The sequence below is a fragment of the Protopterus annectens genome, chromosome 17.part0 (genome assembly GCF_019279795.1).
Source record: "Protopterus annectens isolate FY-2018-M chromosome 17.part0, PAN1.0, whole genome shotgun sequence".
In the NCBI taxonomy this organism is placed as follows: Eukaryota; Metazoa; Chordata; order Ceratodontiformes; family Protopteridae; genus Protopterus; species Protopterus annectens.
In genome coordinates this window covers 125,135,077-125,158,312 of record NC_056751.1, presented here as the reverse complement: position 1 = coordinate 125,158,312, position 23,236 = coordinate 125,135,077, and the positions used below count along the sequence as shown (strand labels likewise).

Here is a 23,236-nt window from a genome sequence, read left to right as displayed (position 1 = left end):
ACACACACACACACACACACACACACACACACACACACACACACACACACACACACACACACACACACACACACACACACATTTGCCAGTACTGAGATCCATAGGTTCATTGCTTCATAGGTGTGTAGTAGATGAATGGGCCAGAAGGCTCTACAATGCTAGCCCAAGGGTATACCTTGGCATCAGGCCACATGACAATAGTCCCCAGTGTGTCTCAGGTGTATAGTCACTGGAGTGGTCCCCAGGGTTGGGTATTGTATTCCCCATCCACTCATCCAGGTTTCTATTGTGGGTGACCAGTGATGTGCACTGCTTCCCATGTATGTGATCTATATTCCATAACATGGACAGTGTCTGGGTTGTGCACATGTCCCACATGCATGTTCTTTGATGTGTGAAGGTGTGATTGAGGTCTCTGGGGCATGCTGTGTGGACAGATTGGTATCTTCTGATGTAGGATTCCTGACCTCATTTGGTGAGACCCGGCTATGTAACTGAGGTAGTGACTGCACCTACATTAACAGTATGATACAGGTATTCAGCGGAGTTATTGTCATCTGTCCATACAGGGCATGTGTATAAGGCATAGTATTTTCTTTGTGGGGTACATTTGCAGACTCTACAGTTTTTGCAGGCATCCAGTGGGGAGCATGGCAAAAGGGCCACTGTACACATTGATTGGGCTACTGAGGGGATGGAACAGGGTGCCATGTCCTTTTACTTGCTGGATAACACACACTCAGTCAGGAGATGTAACACATCAAAGTACTTTCTGATGTCAGTTGTACTGTTGTGGTCAACAGGCATGTAGTCCACTGCAATCACACCATGGGTACTATCTGTGAGGCAATATGCAGGGGAACTACCAATATAGTGGTTGTTGCCTAGCCAAGTGTGTTTGTGTATGATATGTGGGTGAAGAGTGGTCTCTGAGTAATAGAAGGGTTGCCTATATTGTTCACTACTGTCACATTTAGGGCTGTGGATTGTCTACACCAATCTCTATGGTGTTTGACAACTGTTGGCCTTGTAATGTGGACACTGTGACATGTACTAGGTCCTCAACATAATAATTTAGCAAAACCTGCCCCCCAATGGATCCTATTTCACAGTCACACCGACCCCCACACAGGATACTGATGACAGACAGACAGACAGACACACACACACACACACACACACACACACACACACACACACACACACACACACACACACACTCGTCAGTACTGAGTTCCAAACCCCTACCTAGCTATGTATTGCTACTACAGTGTACCACATTTATCGCACATGCCACGGAGCTTATAGGATGGATGTTGTCCCAAGGTACTTCTAAGGTGAGGAACATCACCAGCCCTTGTAAATACTGGCATTGGGTGATGTAGTGGGTGAGAGATTCCAATAAATATTTTACCCTACCCACACATTTACATTTGCCAGAGGTGGGGTTCAAGCCTCTAACTATCTTTTCGGACCATTATGTTACACATTTATCACATGACCACTGACCTTACATGGTTTAGGGTTGCCAACAGGTACTTCTAAGGTGGATGATATCTGCAAGACTGCTAAAGTCAGGCACTGAGATGTGTACTGGGTGTAAATGGGGCCAAAATCCTTGAGGTACAGACATACATATGTAGGTTATATGTACACACACAAACACATGCCAGGGATAAGATCCAAACCCATACCTATGTAGTTATTGCTACTACATTGTTCCGCATTTATTGCACTTGCCATGGAGATTAGATGTTGGAAAGCTGTGCAAAGGTATCTTTGAAGGTGAGTGACATCAGCAGCAATGCTAAAGGAGGGGGTAAGGGAAGTGTTGTAAGTGTGAATGACCACAAAATCAGGTCTCTACAAGGATACATACACGCTCTCACATGAACACTCACATTTACAGAGTTGCCAGGATCAAGATTGGAACTCCTACATAACTAGTTTGCTACACTACAGCATTATGCAATTATCACAAGCACCACGCAGCTTATATGTTGGAGAGCTGCCCAAAGGTTTCTTTGAAGGTGAGTCACATCAGCAGCAGTGCTAAAGGAGGGGTAAGGGAAGTGTTGTAAGTGTGAATGACCACAAAATCATGTCTCTACAAGGATACACACACTCTCTCACACAAATACTCACATTTACCAGGATCAGGATTGGAACTCCTACCTAACTAATTTGCTACACTACAGCATTATGTAGTTATCGCCAAGGAGGCTAAATGATGGGGAGCTGTCCAAAGGTATCTTTGAAGGTGAGTGACATCAGCAGCAGTGCTGAAGGAGGGGTATGGTAGAAACACACACACACACACACACACACACACACACACACACACACACACACACACTCACACACAACTTTACATTTGACAGGACTGAGGTTACAACTGCTACATGGATACCTATTTGTACTGTAGTGTTACACAGTTATCAGAAACATCACTGACACTATGGGATGAGGACTAACCAAAGGTATTTCTACAGTGAATGACATCAGCACATCATGTGATATAGGCCAATAGGATGTGTAGTGGGTGGGACAGGCCCCATAATGGGATTCTCTCTGTAGCCGTCTGTCTTTCTCTTCCCCACAACTCTCTGTGTGTATGTTTGACATATTATATTATGTTCACCATCGATATGTGTGTGTATTCCTATCCAATGTGTGTGTGTGTGTGTGTGTGTGTGTGTGTGTGTGTGTGTGTGTGTGTGTGTGTGTGTGTGTGTGTGAAGTATCAATGGTGTACAATTTGGTGTGTGTGCACAGACAGCTGTGAATAACCGGTATCTTTAGTCCACTGTGTTGTGTGACATGGGCTTCATTTCTCTAAGTGTAAGAGTATGTCCAGTATGACCTTCTATATTGAGTGTGTGCATCCATTCCATGGAGGGTTGGACTCCTAGCAAACTGTTCCTGCAGGATATCTGTAGATAGGTTGCCAATATAGAGACACAATGGGCTTATCATACAGGGGATACTGTAATTGTTGCTGTCTGTGCTGCTTGTGTGACATGTTTTGTTGTAGCATAGATATTCTAACATATGTACTGTTTTACACTGTGATGTGCCATGTCATCAACTACTGACAGTTATCATTCTTTGCTCACAGTTATTTACCAGGAAATATAAGATGAATGAAGCTGAGATCAATATTCTGAGGCATATAGACTACACATTCTGGCACATTCCTGCCATTGTGGAGGGGTAGCTACAGACAATAGACTGCTGGTTCTGTGTAAATGGTGCAGCACCTTGTTAGTATGCTGGCTGGGATCCCCTTCTTGTGCTTTTCTCAACTTCATGGAATGGCCATATCCTGCTGGGGCCATAACTCTCAGTTGTACATATACACCCAGTTTATCCAGAGGCAGGACTCATATATCTGGTCAGTTTACCCTCACATTGTGATTTACAAGCAGTTTTGTGGCTATTCATTCATGGGTTTGCAGTCGGGAGTACTATGGGTGGACATTAGAGTTTCACACTTCACACACTCCGTGACATCCATGCTTTTACACCCCCTCTGTTATTCTCTCCCCTACCTAACATTATGTAAGCAATATCTCAGAGGTATCCCTATAGTTGGGTCTTTATACCAATAGTATTTATGGCCTGATCCACAGTCCTTGCAGTAGGACATGGGGAGGCATGCTACTGACATTTGTCAACATGGCCTTGCATTTGTTTACTGTTAGGTTGTTAGTTGGGACCCCCTGACATTCCATACACTGGCACTATGGGTGAGGCATAGGCCTTTGCCAGAGGACTGTAGGTCATTTGAAAGTGCTGCAGGCCATCTGTTACTGCATTTCTACATGGAATTGTGGGGGGGGGGGTGCACAGCTGCAGACTTTAACATTTGATATGACTGTACTGCTATTTCAGTTACTCTCTTGGCTTCCATTTCATATTGTATTGTGACCTATCATGCAGACAGGAGGCATATCAGTAGAGTACACATGTTAGATCTTAATGGCATATATTTCAGTTTCAGACTTCTTACCCTTCAGAACTGGAATGCAACTGCCAGACCTGTTGTAGTATGTTTGCATAGGTCTGGTGGGGGGCTGTCCACCATTGCCATCATTTGGGGGCCTTAGCCCAGCCTTTCTTCATGGTCATCTACACCTGTCCTGCTGGGTGAGGCTAGTGGTGGATATGTGACCCTCATTGACATCCATGTGTGTGACCTATTGACACCCACAGTTCTTTGGGCCATCACATGTACTGCAGTGGGAGTTGTCACGTTTTGTAGTGCTGCCTTGTATGTTGACACCGGTATTTGTTATGAATTTCCTGCTGTCCCATATAGCTGTCTGCTGCTATCCTATTCAGCCACCCAATTCCCTTGCATGCTTGCATCCATATCATACATACAAGTATGAGAACATACTACTCCATTTAGTAACTGATAGGAAGGGTGAATTACCTTATTGCTGGGCCAGTATTGAGGACAGTGCTGGAGGGCTGACTATGTTGGATGCACATAGTACCCTCCCATGTCTGGCATCCCTTTTACTGTATGTGCAAGCCAGAGAGAGGTATCAGTCCCTGGGTCCCTACAGTGTCAGTGTGTGAGCTATGCATTGGCTCTTTGCCAAAGCCTGGGCATACTGTACACGCCTCCTTCTGCCTACAGGGGCAGGCTCAGGATGTTCCTCCTCCGAGTCCCTCTGTGCCTGTGCTGGCCTTGGCAATGGTGGGGGGGCTGTGTGGCCTTGCCCTGTGCTGTTCCTGCTGCAGCTGTTTCCGCAGGATCATATTGTGTAGCATGGCACATACTATGAACATTTGTGTACATGTAGTCTGGAGAGTACTGCAAGGCTCCATCGGATATGTCATGGTAGCAGAACCGTGACTTGAGCATCCCAAACACATACTCTACAATAATCCTGGTTTGTGCGTGTGCCTCATTATGGTGTTCTTGTTCGGGAGTGTGTGCATTTCTGATGGGTGTCATCAGCCACAGCTCCAGTGCATAGCCAGCATCCCCCACTAGATGGCCATATGGGGTGCCCCCCCTGGCAATCTCCTGATACAGCTGTGAGCAATGCCAGATGTGGGAGTCATGATAACTTCCAGGGCTGCCAGCACACATATTCATGATAATGCCCTGGGCATCGCACACGACCTGGCAGTTGATGGAGGGGAAGCCCTTGCGGTTTATGTATACCCTGCCCCACTCACTGGGTGGTGCTTTTATATGGATGTGCGTGCAGTCTAAAGCACCAATTACCTCAGGATATTCTGCTATATGGTGGAAGAGACACATATGTGTGGTCAGCACCTCATGGGCGGTGGGGAAATATATGTGCTCATTGGCATGTTGTGTCATGCCATCAAGGAACTGGTGAAGTATCCTGGATGCTGATGCCTGTGAGATCCACATGATATCCCCAGTTTGTCTTTGGAAGATACCTGTGGCTATTAGTATTCTTAAGCCTAGACATACCTTGGTGTCCACTGGGATGGGTTCCCCTCTATTAGTTCTGTGTGTAAGGCATGGCTGGCACACATCAACGATTTTCTGTAAAATGTCCCTGTCCACCCTATAGAGCTCTACTATCTCCAGCTCATGTAGGCCCTGGTAGGTTACCCTGGGTCTGTACACTCTTCTCCTCCTCCTCATTGGAGGTCAATTGTCAGCATTCTCCTCCTCACCACCTTCAGTCTCTAGCACATATTGATAGAGTAAAGCAGCAGCAGCCCCTAACATATTTAGTTACTTTTGCCAGTTAAAAATCCCCCATCTGTGTACACCGGTGGTCTAGAGTTTGTAGTGAAAACCAGTCTGTATATTGTTTGCATAGTTTATATTAGTGTGTTGGGCTGGGCTGCTGCACATGTAATTATCTGATTCTGATACATTCCACCTGCCATGTATGCTAGTTCTCCTTGATTGCCTTCCTACTGCTGTTTCCCCTTCCCACTTTCTCCCTATTTAAGCCCCGAGGCGCACCGCGCATACCCGGTGCTCAAATGTAAACAGTTCTGCTATTTCTTGGGTTTTTTTTTTTTTTTTTAAGCCCACTGCACGCCGCGCACACCCGTTTAGCTAATGTAAGCACTTTTAAGCAGAAATGGCCCTCTCTGGATGCAAACACACTCTGCATTTCATGGTATAAGACAATACAGCCTCAAACACACCCCCTTCCTTAGCTGTGCTTAGCTAAGAGCAAACACAAGCCACAGAGCTCCAATGAGTTAAAGAAAGTATGACACACCCCCTTAGGAAGTCATTCAGCTCTTATACTTGCACTGCTGTATTGCTGCACCTACACGGTTAGGTACAAGCTGACACTATGAGGAAATCTGTGATTCAGTATAATTCCCCTCATTTGCATACCCCAGTGTGTACATCCTTAGTTACTGCACATAGATGGACCCTTTCCCCTTGACAACCAGTGCTCCCTGGTATTGTTTACATTTTGCATGCCATTGACTATAATGGCAAAATGCAGAATTATCTTAAAACTGACTTTTCTCATTTTTTTTTATTTTCAGCAAAAACCCGTTTGTACGCCGCTGCCCTAAGCTTAAACGGCCGTGATCGGCCAAAAAAAAAGTTTAATTTAAAAAAAAAAACATTTATTAATGCCAATGGTCTTATATTTGGCCATTGGCATGTGTGTTTGACTGTAATACATGCTTTTCACAAGCTGTCCTGCCTCCATTTGCTCAGATGCAGGAATGTATTCAGTCCAGAGTCCGGCCAGCTTTGTGGATCTCAATATCACCTTATTTGCATGTTTTTTAACAGCAAATGATGTGATTTGCATCCCGCATGGCTTTCTGTGCAGGAACAGTGTAAGGCTGCTTATGCACATGAAAATGGCACTTTTCCTGGATCACTCGGTGGCCATTTTCCGTGTAGGAGCTCCTACACTGTTCCTGCACAGAAACCAGCCATTCGTGAATCCCGGGGACCTAGCAGATGTTACTCCAATGAAATGACATAAAACTACTATGAACGCATTGTGGTCTGGTGACACAGCAAATACATTTTAAGACCTGAAGATGCAAAAACCAAACGGCTGCAGGTACACTGAGGTGCCCAAAACACACAACAACAGCAAAAGTAAATTAAGGCACCAAAGTTACACACACAATGTTGCTTCATCAGACCACATCACCACATTTTGTGCACCTCATTAGTTCCTTACCTTAAGGCAAGGCGCCTTAAAAACTAAATATGCATTTTTTTATATTTTTTATATTGTACTATTATGGTTATATGTGCACAAAATGTGTGTGTAAATGTACATATATATATATATATATATATATATATATATATATATATTATTGTGTGTAAATACACACCTTTCTATATATATTTTATGCATTTTTCTTATGGATATCGATATATGTTCTTATGTTAGTGGAGTAATATCTCTTTAAATTGTGATGTCATACTAATTGTCCTAGTATTTAACCAAGCATCAGTTGTGTGGTGTGATGAAGCAACATTAAGTTGTGAAAGCGCTTACCGTTTGTCTTCTGCAATAAAGTACAGTGACTGATTTCCAGTGTGTAACTTTGGTCCTTAATTTACTTTTGACATTTTAAGACCTCTTTATTTATTTCTGAGCAACACAGAATCATGCTTTCCCTGCATCATTGTTAGTTCACAGAATAAAAGTTCGTGACCTACTATTCATTCAGTTTTACTGTGGACACGGGTGAGGTTACATGAAATATTTGCATCTCAGTCACTCTTTTGTCAAGATTACTAGGCTTAACTATGAGTGTTTTGAGACTGATATTCTAGTTTACAATAACAAATGTGTAATTTCAGATATTTGTATTTAAAAAGCAGGATTGAGGCATCTCAGTGAATTCACTTTTTCTGAGATATGGCAATTTTGGAGTTAGTAGATTTAAGTAGTAGGGGGAGGGAACGCAGCCACCCATGTTGAAGAGTTCAGGGAAGTGAAGACCCCACCCTCAAGAAAATGCTTTCAGAATGAAAATGCAAGTTTTGACTGTCACCATTATGCTGTACGTTTGATGTGTAACCATGCAAACTTTCAAAGAAAGCCACTATCAGTATCAAAAAGCATATAAGACAAAAGAAAAATATATGAGTGTGGAAAACAGCTCTAACAACTAAATGATCCATAAACATCATCTCCCATATATAAAAACACAGACTCAGCAAAAAATAAGTAATAAAAAGTAATAGGGAAAGCACCAGGCACAGGATTCCCAAGCACTTCAAAAGCCACAGCAGTCCACTCAATGTATACTGAAAAACGAACAGTCTTTTATTCACATTCAAAACTGCATAAGATTTAGCGCTTTCGTCTACTGCACCATAGACTTCATCAGAATCAATAAAAGGACATTCACCACTAATAGTTATAACATTTTCAAGCCAATGAGTTAATTAATTAACAGCAACTACTTCATTAACTTAAAGCAACAGTACACACAGACTCAGCCTATGATTTCTTCTTGCAAATTATATTCCTGATATTTACCCACACTCTGTCATCCTCAATTATTAATACAAGCATAAATGTATTGTTTATAAATGACAACATATACTTTTTTGATAGCAGCTTGCTTGGCAACTGTTGTCCAAAGTGTTGCCCTTGTTCTCGCCTACATAATAGTTCAACTGTTGTAAATAGTACATGCAAAGAACCAGGTATGTAGGCAGGATATTTAGAATTGTATAACAACTTACCGAATCTCAGACAGGGCATTTTTTGACAGCATACCTTTTCAAAACGGAAACTCATTAAGTAACTGGTTTAAGAAAAAAAAATCACCCAGGAGTTCTAAAATAAAGACTTTAAATTCAAGGTCATCTCACAGCAGAAAAATAAATGATATTTACAAAGTATATGCTGTGACACATATGGATTATGCCTCGTTATTCCTTTGAGGACATGCTCCTCATTTACCTCCCCTAGTAAAAAACATTTATGTGCACACGCGCATGCACGTGCACGTGTGTGTTTGAGTGTGCCTATGTGTGTGTCTGTGCATTCATTGCTGATCTCACTGATATACTTCTACTGAATATATTCCTTCATAAGCATATATTAAGTTTCTATAAAAAACATGTTACTACATTACTGTTAACGGTATAAATGTCAGAAATTGCAGCTACAGTGCCGAAATCCAATCCACACATTATTACCCACTGGTCATGGCTGCAGCTTTGTTCTCCAAACTCCACTTCAGTACTCCATTATAAATAGCATTTAGGACAAAAGACGAACATGCGACATCTAATCATACTGTGAAGAACACACAGTTGCATTATTGATCTATACCCAGGTATTAGGCAAAGACTGTCAATATGGATCAGCTCACTCATCCTGTCAGCAAATAAATGATAACTGTCTTGTTTCAGGTGATGGTAAGCATAACTCCTCACGAATGACCTACAGTTATATCCAGAGAAAATAGACAGGGACGTCTGCATGTGTACCAATCACACCAAGCTGTACATTTTCTAATATATATGCACTTTCTGAAGCACGGTGTGGGAGGCAGGCGTATGCAGGCCAAGCATACCCAAATCTCTACCTACATACCAGAGGTACTGAATCCCTGAAAAGGGTTGTTGCATACATAAAAGTGGCATAATACATCTTAAAGCTGTTTTTATAGTTGTTGATTTCTGGCTATGCAGAACAGCAGTTAAGTAACAAGCTGCTAACAAGTTTTTTCCTCTAGTCCCAGTTTTAATTCCCACAGTATCTGTTTGCAAGTTGAAAAATGTTGAACTAAATATTTCTGGGTCACTACTCATAAAAAGAAAAAAAGACATTCATGCCTAGTAGGGCTCATCTAGTTAATCAGAGCATAAATAAATACAATTTATGGAGTTGCTAGTTCTATCTAAATGATTAGCATTTGTGGTATATGGTAATTATCCAGTCAGAAAAATGACATCCCTCCCCATTTTATAACATATGAGCAAATATACCTGTAATCCACCAAGAAGGGAGTTCCAAAGTGTCCAGCTGCAGAAGCCACAGTAACGATGTGACCGTGGTTGTTCTTCATCATTGCTGGCAGGAAAGCTCTTGTAGTCTTTAAGATATAAATGGAATTAATTAAAAAATGAATTTGCAAGAACTCCTTTCAGTAAATTGTACATTTTTTTTTAATTTTTACTGTGCTGCACAAATTGTTTTCTACACATGATAAAATTTATTAAAGCAAGCATTTTAAATTACTTTAACTTTGTACTAGCTATGGCTACAAAGGGCTGATCTACTTTAGCAAGTATTATCAGGGTCTGTCTGTGTACTAAATTAGGTCAATAGGCTTGCAGACTACAAGGTAGCTTAAGAAAAAGTGTAATAATACAGTGGATTGTGGCTGGGTCACTGATCATAACCACGTTTGTTATATGTTTGAGAAAAGAATGTCAAGAAGTTCACCTCAAGAACAGAGTTGAAGCTTAAAGTAGATTATGAAGTCCATATCAAGGACGTATAACTTTATAACTTCTCTGTTATGATGAGAGAGACAGGATTATACTTCTTTGTAGTTCAAGGAGCTTTGCCTGCTCAATGTTCTACCAGTTACAGAGAAAGAGAAAGACAGAGACATAGAGAAAAGCAGGAGAGCACAGTGTTTTATGGTCATGAAAGCTATAACACACTTAGTGCTGCCACACTAGTCTTTGTAATATGTGAAACTTTAATTGTTCCAATATACTGCAAGTCAGAGGGAAACAAAAGAAAAAAAATGTAGCAGTTGAAAGTATTTAGAGCTGTGCCACAGACAGCTGCCAGAAATTAAGTGTATCTGATTCTATAATACCTTAAAAAAGTGTAATACACTTCTTACTACCACCCACAATAAAGAAGCATGGCAGCCCAAAGTGTTTTTACAGCTTTTAAAGCTGTTTAAGCTTCCTGATGGCAACTATTTGTGCTCTAGTGCTTAAAAGAATTGAAAAATACTTAACAAAGTTGTCTTCTTCCAGAATCTGGCCTATAATTGAGACATTCCATGAATTACAGTCATGATACACCTGGCTCTAAAATGTATTATATCAAAGCGTCTAGATACATTGGAATAAGAGAGTTTTCTGGTAGAAGAGCTGGAATTATTTAACTTTACATTTTTGGATATTAACACACACACACACACACACACACACACACACACACACACACACACATACCATACCTCTCTGCAGAGTACTGCACAACATATTTATGCATAAACATTACAATAAGTGACAACAAAAAATGCAATGAATACAGCATACTTGGTTTCTTTTGTTATCCATTAAATGTATCAGAACTTTCTGACTGAAAGCAATGTGATGTAATTTGCTCCCGTTTGTTTTCCTTCTACACATTTTATCTATGATATTACCTAAAAACTGCAGTTGTGCTCTATGCATGTACACATGTATACCCCTTAATGTAACCTATTTAAGCATTCAAACAAAAAACAGCTATTTAAACACTAACTGGAAAAACAAAGTTCCCTGAAAATGTTCATCAGATTATACAGTATATATAGATATATAGAGAGAGATAGATGTATATACGGATCTACTTCTAAAGCTTGAAGTTTAAAACTTCGAACTTCAAATGGCTGAGATCAGAAGATCAAAGTTTTGAAACTTTGAAAATGAAATTAAAAAAAAAAAAAAACAAACAAAATGTTTTTTTTTATGTATTTACAGGGGGGGCAAGTCACCCTGATAAATAAATATACCATCTCCAAGATTGCACTACAATGAGTAAAAGAGTAAATATCCCGTTCTGTGCTGTACAATTATCTCCATTCAAAACGTTCAAAGTTTCAAAACTTCAATCTTATGGTCTCAGCCATTTGAAGTTCGAAGTTCTGAAACTTCAAGCTTCTGAAGGGGGTCCATATATACATACAGTGGATATAAAAAGTTTACACACCCCTGTTAAAATGCCAGGTTTTTGTGATATAAAAAATGAGACCACAATAAATCATTTCAGAACTTTTCCCACCTTGAATGTGACCTATAACCTGTACAATTCAATTGAAAAACAAACAAATCTGTCAGGGGAAAAAATATAAAAAATAAAAAAAGTACAATAAGCTGGTTGCATAAGTGTGCACACCCTTAAACTAATACTTTGTTGAAGCACCTTTTGATTTAATTACAGCATTCAATCTTCTTGGGTAGGAGCCTATCAGTATGGCACATCTTGACTTGGCAATATTTGCCCACTCCTCTTTGTGAAAGCACTCCAAATTTGTCAGATTGCAAAGGCATCTCTTGTGCACAGCAAACTTTAGGACACCCCACAGATTTTCTATTGGATTTAGGTCTGGGCTGTGGCTGGGCCGGTCCAAAACTTTAATTTTCTTATGGTGAAGCCATTCTTTTGTTGATTTGGATGTATGCTTGGGGTCATTGCCTTGTTGAAAGGTGAAATTCCTCTTCATCTTCAGCTTTCTAGCAGATGCCTGAAGGTTTTGGGCAAAATGTGACTGGCATTTGGAACTGTTCATATTTCCCCTCCACCTTGACTAAAGCCTCAGTTCCAGCTGAAGAAAAGCAACCCGAAAGCATGTTATTGCCACCACCATGCTTCACCATGGGGATAGTATTCTTTTGGTGATGCAGAATGTTGTTTTTGGAGTTGTGGCCAAAAAGTTCAACCTTAGTCTCATCAGACCATAACACATTTTCCTACATGCTTTTGGAAGACTTGATGCATTGTTTTGCAAATTTTAGCTGGGTCTGGATGTTTTTCTGTGTAAGAAAAGGCTTCTGTCTTGCAACCCTACCCCACAGGCCAGATATGTGGAGAATATGGGAGATTGTTGTCACATGTAGTACACAACCAGTACTTGCCAGAAATTCCTGCAGCTCCTTCGATGTTGCTGTAGGTCTCTTGGCAGCCTTCCTGACCAGTTTTCATCTTGTCTTTTCCTCAATTTTGGAGGGACGTCCAGTTCTTTGCAACGTCACTGTTTTCCCATATTTTCTCCACTTTTTGATGACTGTCTTCACTGTGTCCCATGGTATATCCAATGCTGTGGAAATTTTTTTGTACCCTTCTCCTAACTGATACCTTTCAACAATGAGATCCCTCTGATGCTTTGTAAGCTCTCTGTGAACCATGGTTTTTGCTGTAGCAGGCAACTGCGTAAATGTCAGGAAAATCCTACTATGACAGCTGAACTTTATTTGGGGTTAATCAGAGTCTCTTTAATTGATGGAAGAAGACTGAATGCTGTAATTAAATCAAAAGGTGCTTCAGCAAAGTATTAGTTTAAGGGTGTGCACACATGCAACCAGCTTATTGTACATTTTTTATTTTTTCCCCTAACAGATTTGTTTGTTTTTCAATTGAACTGTACAGGTTATAGGTGACATTAAAGGTGGGAAAAGTTTTTAAATGATTTATTGTAGTCTCATTTTGTTATATCTCAAAAACCTGGCATTTTAACAGGGGTATGTAAACTTTTTATATCCACTGTATATAACTCCTTCACTAATGTTTTTTATACTGCATGTTTTTCCATCCATTTTCTGATAACCTGCTTTATCATTCACAGTGACAATGAAACCTATCCGAGCAGTCAATGGCCACAAGGATTTCAAGCATGTTCTGAACAGGACCCTAGTTTATCACAGAAGGCATGACCCCCCCCCCCCATCACATGAGTGTGGAAGAGCACGGGCGCGCGCACACACACAAACACACACGCATGCACATGTGCAACCACACACACACACACACACACACACACACACACACACACACACACACACACACACAGACATGCAATCACCTACAGAGAGTTTAAAATCTTTCTAGTCAGCTTGTGGCATGTCTTTGGAAAGTATTAGGAATCTGGGGCACCCAGAGAATAGACGCATTGAGAGACATGTAGGCTCCAGACAGGAAGCACCTCAGCCAAGAACAGAACTGGAGAACTTCATGGTATAAGGCAGCAAGTCTATTTGATGCACCACTGTGCCATCCCTGCACATTCTTCTTTCTGGAAAATATACCGGGTTAGAGAGTGCATTAGTTATAACTTTTAGTTTCAGTTTGATCCATGTATTCATAACCTACTTTTTTTCTTGTTTATGTACACAAGCTAACACATCAAATAGTTTTTTTTGCTGCTGCAATGTGAAAACTAAACTGTTCTGCTTGTATCAGTATAACAAGTGCCTGCTACTATCTAGGATAATTTCACACAACTGTCAAATACCTCATCTGATGTTTTCACAAACACTTGATGCAAGTCATACCTCTCGCTTGTCCTGATTTTTTTCTCAAAATTGTGCTCTCTTTCTCAGAAAATTTGTAATCTGTAGCAAACCTATGAGAATGATTTATTAAACAACAGCAGATGTTATAGATGTAAGTGACTTAATCCAAAAATAAATAAATAATAATAAATCTGTTATTCTTTTATCTTTTTCAGTAAATAATGTTTTAGAGCATTTTCAATGCTAGTTTTTGCTTTTGGCCCTGAATTTTAATTTAAGAGGCTAATGGTTAAGGTATAAGCAGCTCTACCAAAGGAATGCTTACAGACATGAAAATCATGCAAGACTGAGTATATTCATTTATGAACTCAACCTTAGTGTGAAGGCTTATAATTCCCTCTGTTCTAAAACCTGGGTGATTACTACGGCGCATCTTATTAAACATTTTCCAGATAAAATAGAATGTAAGGAAAAACAAGAACAACCTAAAAGCTCTAACATTACTAGACTGTTGAAGTCAGAGAGGTTGTGTAAGACAAGAAAGAGAATGCCATCTTTAAGATTGTGTTTACTTTCTGAGTAAACAATAACAGTGAGTAGTCACTTTAAAATCCACACCCAATCTGCATCTATGACGTTCACCTAGTAAAATGTGATTTCACATTTAATTGGATTATGAATATTTTTGTGAGGTAATAATCCTTAAGGAACAACCTGCCTTTTTAATAGAAGCTTACAAATGCTTCTGTAACTATTTCAATTAATTGGGGCTCATCATTTTGCTCTTTTTGCCTCATTCTCTATGTCAGCATTTATTTTGTTATTTTGATTGTTTTATTAGATTTATGATGCCCTGTATAGAGCACAACTCCTTAATTAATGGCTTATTGATGAGAAAGGTATGGAGATATAGTGAGGGTAAGAACAATGAAATTCCATGTATGTGTTACCATTGCATCTTTGGATAATAATATGATAAATCTTATTTGTTGTTTTGATGGTTTCGTAATAGAATTATGTGTATTGCACCACCAAAATGAGCCCTTCCTGGATGTATGCTGTCTTAATGATCATATCCAATGAACCAGCCCTGGTTCTGCCATTCTCAGCACATAGCAGTATGTAACATACACAGACTCGCTAACTAGGACTGAAAACATGCATGTCCACAAAATGGCATCATGCCAAAGCAGTAAGCTTAAACTGATAGTAATTCTTCAAGACTCCTACTCCCTGAAAGTGCATTGTCAAACAGAGAATCTCTTGATAGGAGATTTAGTGTCTATAAGCCAAAACAGAAATCTAGTTTTTTTAAGAATCTGTCAAGAAGTTTTTAGTTTTCCTTTGTTTTCTACAATAAAGACTTACAGAAGTCAGCCTCCCACTGGTTAATTACAGCATAATTTAAAAAAATCAAGTGCTCTACTGGGACTTAACCAGAGCTATCATCCAAATAAGTTGCATTAATTCTAGCCTCTCTTGGGAGGTTTTAATAATACCTAGTAGAGAAGGGAAAAAAATCATTCAATCTTCTACACAAATGATGGAGAGTTTCAGTTCTGTTTTAATAAGGAGAAGCCACACATGTCTGATGGATTATGGAGCAGGATTAATAAATTTGGTATGTACTGCATATGGATGATATGCAGGAATAAGGCTTGCAAAACATCAAACATGACTCGCAAAAAACAGCACAAGAAGCCTGTAGAACAGGTTCACCATCATGCATTAAATAGGCTAATGCTGAGTGAGCTGTATTAAAACAGACAATACAGAATAAATAACAGCACTTATCCAATTCAGAAACAGGCAGGACTGCCACCAAAATCATCAGTGGAGGGTGCACTGTAATTCAGAAAACAAGGGCTATTAACAATACAGAGGGCACTGCACAACCATCAGCAGGGCAGACATCAATGATGCTAATATAAGATCAGAAGTAACATGTGCACATGCATCCATCTCCCAAGACACTCCTTGCACAAAGAAATGCAATTTAGCTCACCACAGGAATACACATGAGTGCTGAAACCTCTGATTAGTTTGTATATAACCAGAAATGTGCTCAAGCATTGTTTACAATGGCCAGTGACACTACAGCCAAAGCTGCTAACACTGCATAAGCATATAGCACCTACACATCTGCAGTTAAAAGAAGTTCTGCACTGCAAATACTTTATGAATTGACCCCCTTTCTAACTCAATCAATCTATTAGTCAATTAACTAGACAACTTTATTGCTGTAACTTTTCAACTAGGTGCATTATGAAAAAAATGAAATAAGCTACAAAATAGTTAAATTAACATAATGGAGAAAAATGGGGTTAATGATGACAATTACAACAAATAATATTTGAATTTCTGTGTAGAAACTATGTCCGAAACACACACACACACACACACACACACACACACACACACACACACACACGCACACACACGCGCACACACACACACACACACACACACACACACACACACACACACACACACACACACACACACATCTCTCAATCTCTCAGCACTAGAATTCTGGATAGAGACAAAAACAACGGGGAGAACAAAGGCCCCAAATCGGGGACAGGTTAAAATATTGCTTTTATAAACTTACACATTTGTTAGCATAACAGTTGCTAGCATGCATTTTCTTAACCATATGAAGTCTGAGTGAAATTTGAATATCTGCCATAATTCAGTTACTTCAGTCCTCAATGATTTACCAGAAAACCACAAATTTTATGAGGAGCAGGCTGAAAAATATGAGGGACAGAGCTGGCCATTCTGTGAAATTCTGGATAACGGAGAATTATGACACTAACAAATGACTTTGCATGTGGTTGCACATGCGAATTTATGTGTTTATGTCTCTGTAGCTTTTATCAAAAGCATTCCTACATATACTCATGCAAATACAGAATTCATTATTTTAATAATTCCTCTTCACATAGCAATGCCATGTCCTATACACATTACTTGACCTTCTCTCTCCAAACACAATCACAGATAGATGCAGTATTTCTGTGACTGCAGACCATTTGAATCATGCTGTGTATCCTGCTGTTTTTCTGGCTGAAGGCCCAGATTCCCATATTTAAGTAAGTGCTTGTTGCATAATTGAAATACATGGAGTATTATACATTTTTAGTCCATATTATATAGAACTGAGCAGCACACGTTTGGAAATAACATTACTGATATGCTAGTTTGTTGGCCAAGAATATTTTACTGTGCCTTAGAAAATATAACCTGGCAGATAGGTTCAGTGCTAACTTTACCCCCCACCCCCTAAAGGGCCCATATCTATACAGGAAGAATGCAGAGTCCCTGTAATCACAACTATGCAGGTAAAAACTGCACTCTCTAAAGCCAAAAACACAGCATCCATGGGACTGGACAACATCCCAGTCTGCATTTTACACGAGCTTCAGAATGAACTGGCTCCCCACTTAAGCACCATGTTTGAAAATAGCCTCGCATCAGGCTTTGTGCCCACTGAATGGCGCACAGCAACAGTTATCCCACTCCACAAAGGAGGAGCCGCCACTGATCCCGGGAACTATCAACCTATTAGCCTGACGAGCCTGGTCTGCAAGGCCATGGAACGTATCATCATGAAACTCAAAAACAAAGACATTGGTAACCTCCAAAGTCTGGATCCCACACAGTTTGGGTTTGTGAAAGGCAGATCATGCCTCCTGAACCTGATTGACTTCTTTGAGGAAGTCACCAAAACCACAGATGAGGGTAAGGTGGTTCACACAGCCTATCTTGACCTCACCAAGGCTTTCGACACCATCCCCCATTCTGGAATTATAGCTAAACTCACTAGGTATAAATCCCTATGTCACAAGATGGGTTGCCAACTGGCTCACTGACAGAACCCACACTGTAAAAGTTGCAAACTCCAAACCTGACCTCAAGGCAGTGACTAGTGGAGTGCCACAGGGTTCCGTCCTGGGACCTCTCCTGTTTGGTATCTACTTCTCTGAAGTACAGACTAATACAGAAGGCCTCTGGCTAATGAAGTTCGCAGATGACTGCAAACTAGGAGCCATAGTCAAGTCCCCAAATTATGTGGACATCCTACAGAAGAGCCTCACTGAGACAGATGTCTGGTGTCAGAGCCATGGCCTCAAGCTCAATGCCAAAAAGTGCAGTGTCATCCCCTTTGGTAAAAACTCTGTACCCATGAACTACCACATAGGCAGCAATCTACTTAACTCCAAATGTGTGATAAGAGACCTTGGGACCCAGGTGGACAGTAGTCTCTCCTTTGATAGTCACATCGCCACAGTAGTCAGGAAGTCCTTCTACGTGGCACTCATCTTAAAAGGGTTCTCATCCAGGAAAAAAGAGGTCATTGTTCCCCTCTACTCGACAATCATTAGATCCATTATAGAGTACAACGCCCCTTTTGGAATGTACCTCACAAGACATCTGCAGCAGCTGGAAAGGCCACAGAAGTACCTCACAAAGAGGATTACTGGCCTCAAACAAATGCCCTACACTGACCACCTCAAAAAACTCCAGCTTTACTCCATAGCATATGGCCTACTCCGTGGTGATCTCTGCCTAACATATAAAGCAATGTCAAACCCAGAGCGGTTGGACATGCTACACCTAAAGAAATCCCAATCCCTCCGAGCTACACGCTCTAGGGACCTAAACCTTGTCACCACAATAAACAGGACTTGCTGGAGGGATAGATTCCTGTCCCAGAGACTTCCCATACTCTGGAACAGGCTACCCATCTATGTCAAGCAAAGTTCTTCATTAGCACTCTTCAAGAAAAATCTTGATGAGTGGATGAGAAGTAGGAAATACACCCCGGGGATCACTTCTGTGTCTCTGCTCAACAGTGGCACAGGAAAATAACTTTCTTGGGTGGCGTAAGCCAGGGAACCTTGTTGGCTAGGGTAATGTAGGCCCTTGGGCCGATAGCCTAGCACCTACCTATGAACCTATATAACCAGAACACATTCATGAATCACACAGTTTGGTTTTGTGAAGGGTAGATCATGCCTACTCAACTTGGTCAACTTCTTTGAGTCAGTCACCAGAGCTGTGGATGAAGGCAAGGTGGTTCATACAGCCTACCTTGATCTAGCCAAGGCCTTCGATACCATTCCCCACTCAGGAATCATAGAAAAATTCACTAAGCTAGACATCAACCCCCATATCACTAGGTGGGTTGCAAACTGGCTCACAGATAGACCCAACAGTGAGAAAGTAGCTGACTCCAAGTCAGACTGCTGACCAGTCATGAGTGGAGTCCCACAGGGTTCTGTCCTGGGTCCTCTTCTGTTTGGTATCTACTTCTCTGAAGTCCAGGTCAACACGAAGGGACTCGGGCTGACAAAGTTCACAAACAATTGCAAGTTGGGAGCTACTATCAACTCCCCAAGTGATGTTGACATCCTACAGAAAGGCCTCACTGAGACCAACGACTGGTGGCAGAACCATGGCCTTAAGCTCAATGCCAAAAAATGTGTCGTCATCCCCTTTGGGAAAAAACAAGTTCCCATGAATTACCACATCAATGGTAGTCCACTGAACACAGAAAGCATTATAAGAGATCTGGGAACACCGGCTGACAGCAACCTCTCTTCTGACCACCACATTACCATTGTGGTCAGAAAGTCCTTCTATGTGGCACATCTCATTACTAAGAGTTTTGCATCCAGCAAGAAAGAGGACATTGTCTCCCTCTACTCTTCCCTCATTAGACCAGTCATTGAGTACAATGCCCCATTTGGCATGTACCTCACTAGACACCTGCAACAACTGGAGAGGCCACAAAAGTACCTCACAAAGAAGATCCTAGGCCTTAAATACTTGTCCTATATGGACAGACTCAAAAAACTCCAACTATTCTCTGTCTCATATCACCTACTTAGCGGTGATCTCTGCTTGACTTACAAAGCCATGTCTGACCCAGCTCTGTTAGAAATGCTACACCTAAAGAAATCTAAATCCCTGTGCATCACATGCTCCAGAGACCTCAACCTCATTACCACAATCAACAGAACGTGCTGAAGGGACAGGTTCATAACCCATAGACTGCCCATGCTATGGAATACACTTCCCATACATGTCAGACAGAGCACCTCACTGGCCCTCTTCAAGGGAAACCTTGATGAGTGGATGGGAAATAGAAAATTCACAAAATAAGACAGCAATAACAAAAAAGCACCAGAGAGCAGTAGACAGCAGTTCAAACCAAAAATCAACCAAAAGCGTGAGATGGTATAAATAAAATTTAATACACAAAACTCCACAGATTAAGCACAAAGCTTTCATAAAAAAACTTCATCAGAATCATACATTTCAAACCAGCACCATATTTTAAATACCCAACCCATAAAATCATATCCAATAGAAATTTATTGGCAATTAAGATGCCCCCCATTTTTAAAGAAACACATAGGTACATTTAACATACCCATACCATCCTTATTGTAACTCAAAATTACATTCTCTAACACTGAACCATGCAGATTTATTTTAAACAATGTAAAATTTTAGTCTGAGTATACTAGCAATAGATAAATTTTCATTGAGACCGTGTGGAACAGTGGCATTCAATTTTAATTGCCAGGACAGTTCCTTGGCTTCCAATATATCCTCCCATGCCCCCCCCCGGTAATCCCTAGGTACACACTCCAAGATAAAAAATCCAAAAGCATGGTCAGGATTGCTGGCAATATGTCTAGTAAGGGCATTTTTCAAATCCCCCTTCCTCATATCTAACCCATGCTCATACAACCACTCTTTAAATTTCCTTTTAGTCTTTCCTATATAAAAATGTTGGCACTTGAGGCACTTTCCCACATATACAACTCCCATGGTATTACACGTATTATGGGATTTGGACCTAAAACTCCTGGAATTGACCTCAATCCGGTCCCCTTCCACCACCATTCTGCACTGGGGACAACTGGTACATGTATAAGTACTCCATTTCTTATAGGAGGTGCTAGGCCCATAATCAATGGTAGGATGTTCAAGTATATTTTTTAAAGTTCTACCCTTCTAAGTACAATAAGAGGTTTTGCCTCAACAATTTTAGCCATATCTTTGAATAAAGAAAAAATATTCCAATATTTATAAATGGTTTCCTTAATAAAACCTGCTTTGTTACAAAACTGGGTGATAAATGCTCCTTTCAGATCTACCCTATTCTTTCTTGATTCCTGTTGAATCCAGATTCTCCCTGTGCCAAACTCACCCTAATAAGAGGGGCAATATCCCCCCTACTTCTTCTCTCTTGGATATTATTCAGAATTAGAATGGTTCCATGATTTCCTTATTGAATGCACATCATTAGATAATAATACTATCAGTATTTTGGTGCTATGTATGGAAATGGTTCTTAAGTACAACTTTGTGTTCATTGATGGGCAATATTTTAGGCAATAGAATGGTGTTGCGGTGGGGGCGGCTTGTGCCCCCATCTTTGCAAACATCATTCTTTTACAGTGGGAGAGACATATTCTTTTTCCCCAATATGAGGTAAAACCATGGAGCCTATTTCTTCTGTTTTTGGACGACATTTTCGTTGTGTGGGATAAGCCAGTGGATGAGATAGAAAGTTTTATAACTTTTTTGAATAATTCCACCTCTTTTTTGAAATTTACCTATCAGGTGGATACTTGTTCCATAAATTATCTAGATGTCACCATCTACAAAGATGTGGTCAACCGAAGTTGGGTTAGTACAAAAGGATGGAATAGTTAATAGAGAATACATACGGCTTTCTAGAATGGTGTCAGTCTGTAATGAATTTGGAAAAGAATGTGAAAAAATGAGGGTTATATTTCAGTGGAGAGGATACCCTGAGGGGTGGTAGTTCAGCATATGAATAATATCCAAGAGAGAAGAAGTAGGGGGGATGTTGCCCCTCTTATTAGGGTGAGTATGGCACAGGGAGAATCTAGATTAAACAGAAATCAAGGAAAGAATAGGGTAGATCTGAAAGGAGCATTTATCACCCAATTTTGTAACGAAGCAGGTTTTATTAAGGAAACCATTTATAACTATTGGAATATTTTTTTTCCTTATTCAAAGATAAGGCTAAAATTGTTGAGGCAAAACATCTTATTGTATTTAGAAGGGGTAGAACTTTAAAAAATAAAAAATATATTTGAACATCCCACCATTGATTATGGGTCTAGCACCTCCTATAAGAAATGGGGTACTTATAGGTGTACCAATTGTCCCCAATGCAGGATAGTGGTGAAATGGGACTGGATTGAGGTAAATTCCAAGATTTTTAGGCCCATATCCCATAATACATGTAATACCATGGGGGTTGTATATGTGGGAAAGTGCCTCAAGTGCCAACATTTTTATATAGGAAAGACTAAAAGGAAATTTAAAGAGCGGTTGTATGAGCATGGGTTAGATATGAGGAAGGGGGATTTGAAAAATGCCCTTGCTAGGCATATTGCCAGCAATCCTGATCATGCTTTTGGATTTTCTGCCTTGAAGTGTGTACCTAGGGATTACCAGGGAGAAACATGGGAGGATATATTGGAAGCCAAGGAGCTGTCCTGGCAATTAAAATCGAATGCAACTGTTCCACCTGGTTTCAATGATAATTTATCTATTGCTAATATACTCAGACTAAATCTTACATTGTTTAAAATAAATCTGCATGGTTCAGTGTTATGTTAAAGTATGTAATTTTGAGTTACAATAAGGATGGTAAGGGTATGTTAAATGTATCTATGTGTTTCTTTAAAAATGGGGGCATCTTAATTGCCAATGAATTTCTATTGGATATGATTTTATGGGTTGGGTATTTAAAATATGGTGCTGGTTTGAAATGTATGATTTTGGTGAAGTTTTTTTACGAAATAGAAAATTCACCCCGGGGATCACTCCACTGGCTCTACTTGACTGAGGCACTGGCCGGGAACTACGGTCAGGTGGCATGATGCCAGGGTAATCCTATGGCCTAGGCTTTTAAAGGCTCCAGGGTTATTAGCCTAGTACACACCTATGAAACTATGAACACTGCACAAG

The 23,236-nt window shown here is 40.4% G+C and overlaps 1 protein-coding gene across 1 annotated transcript in view; it reads right to left on the bottom strand.

Moving 5' to 3' along the window:
* Nucleotides 1-23,236, bottom strand: part of LOC122791239 (17-beta-hydroxysteroid dehydrogenase 13-like) — a 255,974-nt gene that overhangs the window by 142,677 nt on the left and 90,061 nt on the right. Inside the window, exon 4 of the mRNA XM_044058902.1 lies at nt 9,956-10,062. Coding sequence (XP_043914837.1) covers nt 9,956-10,062 — 107 coding nt within the window. The remainder of the gene's footprint in view (nt 1-9,955; nt 10,063-23,236) is intronic.